General features: G+C 44.8%; 1 protein-coding gene across 8 annotated transcripts in view; it reads right to left on the bottom strand.

Annotated features, from left to right (window-relative positions):
• The window catches only part of ATP11C (ATPase phospholipid transporting 11C (ATP11C blood group)), a 146,456-nt gene that overhangs the window by 8,237 nt on the left and 127,139 nt on the right, over positions 1-11,080 (bottom strand). For 4 of the 8 annotated variants that reach the window (XM_089781818.1, XM_075941066.2, XM_075941061.2 and 1 more), the window contains 3 exons: positions 8,227-8,380; positions 2,921-2,986; positions 1,626-1,730 (listed from right to left, as the gene is read on the bottom strand). In XM_089781818.1, coding sequence (XP_089637944.1) covers positions 1,632-1,730; positions 2,921-2,986; positions 8,227-8,380 — 319 coding nt within the window. In that variant the 3' untranslated portion in view covers positions 1,626-1,631. Of the gene's footprint in view, positions 1-1,625; positions 1,731-2,920; positions 3,012-8,226; positions 8,381-11,080 lie in introns of those variants that run through there. The other 4 variants (XM_075941062.2, XM_075941063.2, XM_075941065.2 and 1 more) reach the window with 4 other exon arrangements.

Genomic DNA, 11,080 nt, shown 5'->3' with positions numbered 1-11,080 from the left:
ACTGACTAGCCATGAGAACAGCAGCCTCTCCAGGGCTATCACGTGTGAAAGCCCCACAACTGAGTAGCCCTGTCCAAGGAGCTGGGCCTATTTGCAGGTCTAGGGTGCCTGGCCTAGCAAAAGAGGCAAAAACTAACTGCAGCAACTGAGACAAATGCATCAGGCTGCTTAAAAATAAGAGCAGGCAGTGCCACCTACAGGACAAAAGGGTAAGGAACAATCCTAGGAGATAGATGGAAGTGACTTTTTTATTCTATAAGAGCACTGAATAAAGGGAAGCACCCTCGGTTTTTAGCTTATAAAACCGGACTTATAGGTAAGCAGGCTTGTACTCATGACAAGCACCCCCCTCAATCTAAGTGTCCATGCTAGTATGGAGAACTGCAGCCCTTGCTACACTAAGGAGCAGCAGGGGCAATACAGGTTGACCCTCTCTAGTCTGGAACCCTCAGGACCTGACCAGTGCCAAACCAGAGAATTTGCCAGATCCCGGGAGGTCAATATTATCTAGCAGCATTACAAACACTTACTGGGCTCTTAGAAGACATTTAGGGGTAAATTTGAGCTAAAAACCAGCACAGAACACTGAGCCAGGACTGGTGGCTGTAAACAAACTTTATGGGATTGCAAGAAACTTGGCCATGCCCATAAATTGTCATCCTCCTAACTAAAATCATGCAGGATCATGGATGTTGCCGGACCAGAGAGGTTCAACCTGTACTTGGGAATCCAGACTAGCCCGACAAGCGCCTGGAAAACTTGGCTTTTTAACCCTGATTTTATTTGTCTCACTGACTCCCTGACACAAATTTAGATACAAATGCATCAGGAGAACCAATAAAACATTTGTTGCAAAGCTGCAGCTCTGTGCTGACACCAAGATTGCATGATGGTGTGATATTTCTTCTAAGTGTGAATGAAATTTGGCACTTTTTTCTATTTCTACAGCTAGAAGCATACAGATTGATTCTCAGTGTGGTCATTCACAAGCCAGATATGATATTATATATACAGATATTACACGTGTGTGTACGTGTGTGTGGACATATATAGATACACATACACACACACAAACATGAGTGAACTGTACATATAAACAAATTCATCACATGTTTAGTTTTAATTTTGTTCACATACATTAACATTTCCTTGTTTAATTCAGACAGAAAAGCATGCACTTACAAGAAAACCAAGCCCATGACTTTTGAATTGATCCAGATGCAATAATGGAATCATTTTAATCATAGGAAAGTGGACATTTCATTACAAATATATCAGTATTAAGTTTTTATTATTCCTGTTAACATAATTTACAGAGAGTATTTTCAGCCTCAATATTACGCAAATAAACTTGGCTTAAGCTAACTATACTGTAAATTCTAATTTACAGACAGTGGAATCTTTCAGCTTTAAACAATCTGGACATATATACCAAGGTTGTGAAGAGTTATATAGGTCACTCCAAAGATTAAAATGTATGCCAACCATTGCACCTTTGTGTGTTGCAAGAACAGGACCCCACACCATCAGCTAAGAAAATCATAAGAACTATATTTTAATTGATTTTTGGAAGATTTGGTTAATCTGTGTCTTTAAAACCATCCTAATTCTTTTGGACAGGGTACCTGTTACTATACATTAGACTCGTCTGAGAAGGTTCTTAAAAGAAGAGGTCTGACAGAAGGTCTGGACGACAATGAATCAGATTCCTTCCTATTGCTCAGTTTTTTCTGTAATAGTGAGGTAAAAATACTTAAAGCACATGAGAAATGTTCTTCAATCCAGTGGTGTAACAATAACAAAAAAACATATTTAAATCATTTTGTAAAAAACCTTCAAGTTAAATCATCAAAAAGACTAAGCAAGAGACAATTTATAAATGCCAAGATTATGAAATATTGGCCAAATTTTTCAAGTCGGCGTGCCAAAGAGTTGGGTAGTTTGAGTGGGGTGTACCACAACTCTGAAGATCACCCTGCTTATTTAGATGCCCAATTTTGGGCATCAAAGTTTGGAAGTTTCTAGAAGAGGGGAAGAATCCATCACTCTCTGCAGTAGCATTTCTGGATATGTTGAAGCACTGGAAGTATGTGGCAACACAGCAAGGTGAAAATGGAACCAACTAAGAACACACATAAAATGCTCAAGTATCTTATCATTCCCTCTCTCCCCCCCCCCCACCCCACTCCCCGACAGCAGGTGCAATTGAAAATTGTACTCAGTGTAACTGGTACAAAATCTTGGTTTATTTTGCAGAAACTTTATAGCTTTTACAGATAGAAAAGTACATTCTTTACAGTTACATGAGTCAACATTGTGTCGTTAGCCAGAGAAATGTGGTGAAGAAGCTACTGATAGACTACAGAGGTGGACAAGCACGAGATGGACTGTTTGCACACAAATTGAGTAACCAGGAACTCTGTGAAAAATAATGTAGATTGTTGTTTTAAAGTTTCAAAGAAATAATGCCCTGAAAAACAGAGAGTCTACAGGGGGAAAAGAGGGTACGTAAAGACAGGGCCAAATCCTCAGCATTGATTTCCATGGAGTTGCATCTGTTTACACTAGTGGACAATCTGGTCCAAAATACAGATTGTAAGTCCCCTGAGGGTGTACCCCGTCTTATGTCTGTCTGTAAAGCACCACGCACACCTAGGGGTTGTATTAAATTATAGCAGCAGCTTCAGGATGCATGCAACAAGGATGATGAGCAGCAAGTGGTTGTGATGCTTTAAACAACAGGACAGCAACATCAAAGGGAAAGGGGGAGACAAAATACATTTAAATGAAAAGGTGCCTTTAAAAACACTGGCTTATTGCCTAAGAAGATCTAAAAACATAGGTTATCTGCAGTTATGCATTCAGAGACAGAAAACACAGCAGTACAAGCAAACTTTTACTGATTAAGAAAGGAAATCACCTTATTCATTCCAAGAAAAGCTGTGATTGCTGGAAGTTTGAGAGAGCATGAAGATAGTGGATGTTCCTGAGGAGGGAAGGCGTTTCGTTACCTAGTTCACAACAGCACACAAGGTGGGAAATGGCAGCAGAGAGAGAAATGCAGAAAGCAAAAGAAACCATGAATGCATTTTGCATTTCAAAACACTTGCACACAGAAACATCAACGAATAAAGGCCGAGTGACGCGCAGTGCACTGAAGAGAAATGTTACAAAATGGGACCGCTCCGGACGAAATCCCGGCCACACTGAAGTCAAGGGCAAAAAATCACATTGTTTTTGGTGGGGTCAAGGTTTTGCCTGCCCTTTCTAAGAGGAGATACAGTTGCCATTCAGGCTTTTGAAATTTCAGTCAGCACGCTGGAAGCGTAGACATCTAAATAAATGGCCTCGTCTGAAATTTTCCACTGAAGTCAGTGGAGGCTGCAGCATCTTGACATTTTGAAAAAAGCTGGCCACTTACTTAGGCGTCTAACTATGGACACAGGTCTGAAGCCCTTGACTACGATGTCAGAATTGCTACTTGAAACATAACATCTTGAAACCCTCCCTCGTCATGTGTTTTTATACATACTGGGGTGGCCAAACCTCCTGTCTCTCCACGATGCACACAACAATCTTCAACAATTCGAAAGCCAGAGCAAATCTGCCAGGGCGTAAGACTTCCACCCCCACCACACTAGCATGTTGGAAGGTAAGTCTCTTACTTGTCTGTGTGAGCACATGGAAAGAAATCCTGACCCCACTAGGGATGTCTACACTCTACTGTAACCCTGGGCCCTGACTTGGCTTTGAGACCAAGTCCTCTGCCAGCCACACATAAATCTGCATGACACAGGTCAGCAACCAGTCACAGCCCAGGTGCTATGACCCTGCTAAGGGGCTGGCTCAGAGTCCAAGCAAGGTGGAGTATAATTTTTGATGGGGGGGGAGGGGGTCACTCCAAAATTTTGGTAAGTGATCAAGGGCTGCACTTTTCAATGGAGAGGGCTTGGGGTCTGGGATGGAGGCTGGGTGCAAAAAGGAGCCCGGGGTAGGGGAATGGGGTGCAAGAGGGAGGTGTGGGGTCTGGGAGGGAAATTGGGCACAGGGGTTTGGGCTGTGACTTAGGACAGCTGGGGGCTGTGGCCTGGAGCAAGGGATTGGGGTGCAGGGTCTTGAAGAGGATGGGGTGCAGGAATGGGGGTGCAGAGGGCTTGGTTTGTGACTGGGGCAGGGAGTTGGGGGGCAGGAAGAAGCTGCGGTGCCAGAGATAGGCTCTGTCTGGGGGGCACTTAATCTAGGTGGCTCCCTGCCTGCCATGCTCCACACACCGCTCAAAGCATCCAACTGCTGGGGCCATGTGCGTCTATGCGGCGTGCCATGGGGGAGTCTGCTTGTGGCTTGCGCTGGGGAGGGGTAGTATGAGGAGCCCCCCACAAAGAGGTGCACACTGTGCAGAGAGGCACAGGCTGGCCCAGCAGGCAGGGAGCCTGGCCGAGGGTTGTGCTGGGCTATGGGACATTGGCAGCCCAGAGAATCGAGTCAGGCCAGATCTGACACTTTGGGGGGTCGGATCCAGCACGTGGACCATATGTTGACGATTCATGGTCCAAGTCCTGGTGTGATTTGGGTCCAAGCCCTGTCATTTTTACAGGGTGGACACAATGTCTACAGATCCAAGTCAGAAGAGTTGCAGAGGGCCATATGGATGTGTCAGCAGAGCTATGGGACCTGGTCCAGCAAATGTAACCCCAGGTTTACAATGCAGTTGGTAGATTAAGGCACAGGCTGGGACACACTTTGTCCATAGTCCCAGATCCTGCAGTCCCAGGCTTACAGTGCAGTGTATACATACCTAAAAGAAGTCAACACCAGAACTCCCAATGACTCCAGAGGGGTTAGAATTTCAGCCCTGCTGAGGAAGTTCTAGCCAAATCAACTAGCAGCCCAGACACCGATTGGTCAAACACGCACCTTTCTCACCCAGACCAGTCTAGATATTAGGAATGTTAAGTAGCGATTAATTAGCTAACTGAATAGTTGATGGAATTTTCATTGACTACTGGATTAGTCGAGGGGGGAGGGGCTTGCTACCCCTGCTGCAGATCTGCAGTTTAAATGGAGTAAAAGCTGGGTATGCAGGCAGCCTGGTTCCTACATTTAAACTGCAGAAGGTTAGGTCCTGGGGGTGGCGGGACTAAGCAAAGGCAGTGGGGGGAGGGGGAGCAGGCAGCACTATGGAGATGGTGCTGGGGGGAACCAGCTTTTAAGCCAGCTCCCCCCCAGCACCGGCTCCTGCTCCCCCCTTGCTGCCTCTGATCCAGGGCAGGTCTGATACAGAGGCAGCAAGGTGGGAAAAAAGCAAGTAATCGAGTAGTGACTCGACTATCCAATAAACCTAAACTTATATCGGGTAGTCGACTACTTGAGTAGTTGCTTACATCCCTACTAGGTATTTTCAACGACTAACTTTTGGACACAATGGAAAGCTGGAACAAACCCCCAAAAGTCTAGCCAGAACATTTTGGCACCGACTTCTGATCAACTAGATAACATCTTGTTCCTACAAGACCCAAAAGCTGCTCCCACTATAGTCAATAAGATAATGTTTTAGACCTGTATGATTTTTCAGTCGCCAGACTCATTATACCATACTTCTCCCACCTTGAGGAAAATTTCTCACCACCATTGCTAAGAGCAAACCTTTCTTTGCCTTATAAACTGGCATGCCTGACTTCCTAGAAGTCCTTAGGTTGTTATATTTCTAGCATCTTAAACAAAAACCCCAAAATAAATTTTCTAAAATGGTGACTCAAAGTCTTAAGAATTGGACATCATCAACTACCTACCAAGCTGGTTTGCTTTCCTTATAAACTTTTAAGGAAGAGTCAGATACTGGATGTCTCTTTTTCGTTCTGACCCATTCATGTTCTTAGAACCAACATAATAAAGAGCTAAGAGGAAAACAATACTAGTGTTCAAAACCGGACGTGGTAAGTTGTTGAGACCTGTCTGATAAACATACAAAGATTCCTAAAACGTTCATTGCTTGTAACACTGAACACTAATACTTGATTTGACAGATTTTATTATTTCAGAAGTGATTGAACTGCGCTATCAATGTTGTGCCAAGGGAATCTAGCAAATGGTGTAAGAAAACATCTTAGATTTTTTTTAGAGATAATTAAATAACATTTTGTGGTCAAAATGCAGGACAGAGGAAAAAAATTAGCCTGAAAGAAGTGCACAGAGTTTATAGTAAAGTCACACAGGATTCCAGACCGCCATCAGAAAAAGCTCTTCTTCCACAGCCTCAGTGTTTGAAAATCATTTTACAATTTCATTGAACACTAATTCCAATGAAACTTAATGTCACTGAAAACACTTGATGGCTTGATTACAATTCTTACACATCCCAGTTCACACCTTGCCTAGAAACTACAATCTCAAAATGACACAAACGGATTGCTTAGTAACCTGCTACTTGTAGCTGTGCTGCAAACAGAAGGTTGAACGAAAATTGCTAATATGCCGTGAAAATAAATATATTAGATATTGGGAGAGGGGGAATAGAGTGAGAGGCTAAAGTAGCTAAGCATTAGTAGGTGTTAGTAAAGGTGGAGGAGGATGGGGCTAACAGGCCTGATGGGATGTTGCAGGGATATTTTCAATCAGAGAAGCACATAGCAGGGAACATGAATTTTTCCTTTTCATTCACATGCACCATTTTCCAGGCATGTTCTAACCACAGCTGCGCTGGCTTTTGATGTTGAGGAAACAAGCAAAGGTATCCTGGTGTTTATCACCAACATTCAAAGACAGTTGCCACCACTTACACAGCAGACAATTTCCATTTTATAAGCAGCCCCTCCCACTCCTCCTCCCTGTCTTACAGCAGAGTGAGCGTGGCCTGCAGGAAACACGGCACCATGCCCGGGAAAACACAGTGTCTCCCCTGAAGAGACATTAGGTAGTGAAAAAGAAAGAGGCCAGCTGGTGGGTTCCTCTCTAGGCTGGAACTCTGCAAAGCTGGGTTTTAATCCTAGGTCCACAACAAACTTCCTGTGTGATCCCTCAACAAGCCAATTGGCCATCTTGTCTCCATTCCCCGTCTGTAAAGCAAGGACCTATTGCTTCCCTTCCTCGCTGGAATTCACTATGAGAAATGTAGCAACTCAGGTGCAAAAATCCACTATTCCACCCTTACAATGAGAATGGGAAAGATAATGAATTCTCCCCTCCCCCCCCCCCCGATATCTTACTCAGCAAAAAATCCCCAAGAACTCACTACAGAAATCAGGCCTGGGCAAGATGAGGCTCGGGGCCCAGACCAGCCCACCTAACACTTTGATCCGGCCCGCAGACTGCACCTGGCCGCTTTCTATTTATACCCTGACGCTTGTGCCACCAAATTTCCAGGCGGTGGCTTAGGTAGCAGGATCCTATTTAAATGGCTCCCAGCTGTGGTGCTACCCTGGCAGGGTCCGGAGGTGCAAGCCCTTTAAATAGCTGAAGCAACCCTGGGGAGCTGCCAGGCAACAAAATGGCAACAGGGCCGGAAGCCACGAGTCCTTCGTTGTGTTTTTAATTTAAAGCATCTGGCCCCAACCACTCTGGGGCGAGGCTAGTCCCCCATATCCCGCCCCTTCCTCCCCAGACCCCGCCCCTTCCTGGGTGGAATGAGTGGAGCCAGCCTGTGACCACATACCAAAATTCGTTAAGTGGCCCTCCTGCAAAAATTATTGCTCACCCCTGCTCTGGATGATTAAAAATAACTTATCAAGAAGTGGGTTTTGCCCATGAAAGCTCATGATTCTATATATTTTGGTTAGTCTCTGAGGTGCCACAGGACCACCCGTTTTTGAAGATACAGACTAACATGGCTGCCACTCTGAGACATCTAGATGATTGAATGTGTCAAATCTGCAAGTTTTGGCAGTCAATTAAGACCTATAATTGGGCTGGACTAGTGATAATGAGCAGAATTAAGTCCAGTGTGGTTTACGAGAAATACTTTCTCGAAGGGATAGCAGTTTGACTCCAAACAGAGCATCAAATGCTGAATGAAAAGGGGTATTTGTAATACAGCTGCTTCTGCATATCGGGGTGATACTTCTGGTTAACACTTTTGGCCTTTTTTGGTAATGGAAGGAATGACATGATGAGATGGAGGGAGCCTGTCAGTAGCTGCAAATGGTGTGGCTATTCTTCAGTTTGTCAGGTATTCAGAAGAACAAAAGCTTCTCTCTGGAACAAGGGAAGGGAGGATATTCACTTATTACTTACCTGATGGGTTTTCCTTTTTGCATTTTTAAAAACTATTAAAAGAATCTCCGGGGAAAGGCTGACGAAGATAAGGAGAACTATTGCCAGCAAGGTTGGTATGGACGTCACCATATAAGCAAATACAAAATACATTCGTTGCTGCTTCAAGAAAGGCCTGAAAGAGAAGGGACACAACGAGACTCAGACACTACGATTTGCCACTGCCATTCTCCAGCTAAGTGAGATTCAAATTAAGGTTAGCACTTTCATGGGACACATTTTCATATGGAGGAGGAAGGGGGACATTGACTGCAGCATTTGTGCTTGCAAATATACCTGTTCCTGCTGCTTTTATTTTGCTTTCTCTTCCAGTTCTCATCTGGCTGCTCTGCAATCTATTGAAACTGCTCTTGAAGCAAGTACAGGTTGAATCTCTCTAGTATGGCACTCTCGGTCCAGCAACATCTGTGGTCGAGCATGATTTTAGCCAGGTGTCCACTTATCATGGGTGTGGCCAAGTTTCCTGCAATCCCATGAAGTTTGTTTACAGCCACCAGTTCTGGCTCTCAGTGTTCTGTGCTGTTATTTAGCTCTAGTTTACCTTTAAATAAGAGGCCAATTACCAGTGGCAGTGTTGGTGGTGCTGCTAGACAATATTGACCTCCTCTCGTCCGGCAAATTCTCTGGTTCGGCATCGGTCAGGTCCCGAGGCTGCCAGACTAGAGAGGTTCAACCTGTAGCAGCTTCCTCCCAGCAAAGGCTCAGAGCAATCTCATCCTCCATGCCAGAGACGGCGTGGCACATTCACACCCCATTCCTCTGCTCCATCTTCAAATTCTCTCCTGATTCTTCTACTCCTCTACATCACTGTCAGCAACACCTCTTGTGCTCTGCTGCGCTGTGTCCCTTGGGCCCTCTGCTTTTGCCCCTACCTGGTGTTGTTTCAATTATCATTGTCCATGCTGATGGCTCCCGAATTCCCCTCGCTATTCAGCTTCCCACCTCGGACAGTCCCTGACCTTCTCCTAGCCACCCTGTGCAGACTCATATTCAAAAGGGCACAGCTTCCCCCTCCTTTCTTAGTCGCAGGCAGCTGCATCGTGGCATTTTGTCTACACAGTCTGAAGCAAGCTGGGGTTTGAATCTGTTCTGCACTAACGTCCCACCCTCCAGCTGCCCAGGCAAAACCTGCTGAAGCACACGAAGAGTCCATTCCTGCCTTCTGATCTAGTCTTCTGTGTAAGAGCAGCTGATACAAACTCATTAACTAAGTGTCACTGCACACTGCCTAGGACAGGCCAGCATGGGATAAGTTTACTGCACAGCCTGCTGTGAACTAAGTGTTTGTGTAGACAAAGCCATCTTCAAACACCTTCCTCTGCTCCATCCCAGGCAGGCCACCCCATCTGATCTGTTTTCCCTGCAAAACCATGGCCCTAGGTGCAACCCTTCCCTATCCATCCCTGTATGAAGCTCATTTCAGCATTCAGTATCACACCTTCCGCCCTGCCCATTGCAACGCTGCACCCATATCTTTCGCCCTACTCCCTGCCTATCCAGCTAAAATGCCCACCACTAATTAGACTCTTTGGAGAGTGATCTCTTTTCATTTTTCCTGTCTGTTTTTCTCTTCCTATTCCTAAATTTTCTGTCTCATTTTTGACTGGGGGTAGATTTTTCAAAAGTCCCAAGTCTGATTTTCAAAAATGACATAGGTACACGGGAACTTTCAAGGTAACTTAGGATCTTAAAAGACTCTCTCATGTGGAAAAGGAAAATTTTGAAATTTTTTCCTCTTGCTCTCCATGGGTATGTCTACACTACCCTCCTATTTCGAAATAGGAGGGTAATGTAGGCATACCGCAATTGCAAATGAAGCCCGGGATTTGAATTTCCCAGGCTTCATTTGCATAAGCCGGGCGCCGCCATTTTTAAATCCCGGCTGGTTCGAACGCCGTGCCGCGCGGCTACACACGGCACGAACTAGGTAGTTCGAACTAGGCTTCCTAGTTCGAACTACTGTTACTCCTCATGGAATGAGTTCGAACTAGCGGGGTAGTGTAGACATACCCCATGAGACCAGCTCAGCTTTCACTAATTTTAAGGCTTCCCCCATATCTTATCTCTTTGCTATTTCTCTGTCATTAACGTTTGCTATGATCTTAATCCCTGACTACTAAGAACAGGGAGTTGTGTTGCCAGCTCTAAGAAGCAAAGACAAACATTGTCTTCTGAAAGGAAGTTTTACCTTGTCTAGTCTGTACAGTAAAATGTACAGACTCTTTCTATTAAGAAAACTATTACTGAGGAAAAATTATCCAAAATACATCACTTTGAACGTAGACCCAAGTACAGCTCTTTGAGATGGTTTTTAGTGGTGGGAGTCCAGAAACTCAAGTCCCCCAAAGAGTTAATTGTATTTTCACATCTGCTATGACAATGGGGAACTGACAGATGTATGGAAAGGAACCCTCATGAGAACAAGAATTCTAAAGCATCTGTTTAGCATTAGTGGAAAATATTTAGCTATGCAAATAGCTCAGGGTGCTGTCCCTGCCAAATAAAGGAACGCAATGGCTGAGCGTTGTTTACTACAGGGGGAATCAACCTGTAGCCTGTGACATGGAAAGTGGCTTACCAAGTTTAGTTTGCTATAGCTCACTTGCTTTTGTTAGACATCTTGAGTAAAATCTTGACCCCACTGCTCTCAATGGGAGAGAGGCCTGTCTCCTCCTAGCTTCATTCTGCTCCCTCCCCACTTATGAAGTATCAGAGTATCCACTCCTGCCTTAGTTACATTGTCTGTGTCCCCTGTTCTCTCTCTCACTCCACTACCATCATTCCCACAGTGCGTTCTTCGTCTCCACTGTATGTT

The sequence above is a fragment of the Pelodiscus sinensis genome, chromosome 13 (assembly GCF_052426305.1).
Source record: "Pelodiscus sinensis isolate ZL-2025 chromosome 13, ASM5242630v1, whole genome shotgun sequence".
NCBI classification, from domain to species: domain Eukaryota; kingdom Metazoa; phylum Chordata; order Testudines; family Trionychidae; genus Pelodiscus; species Pelodiscus sinensis.
Note: the sequence above shows the minus strand (reverse complement) of the source record. Positions and strands in the feature narration are given on the sequence as shown.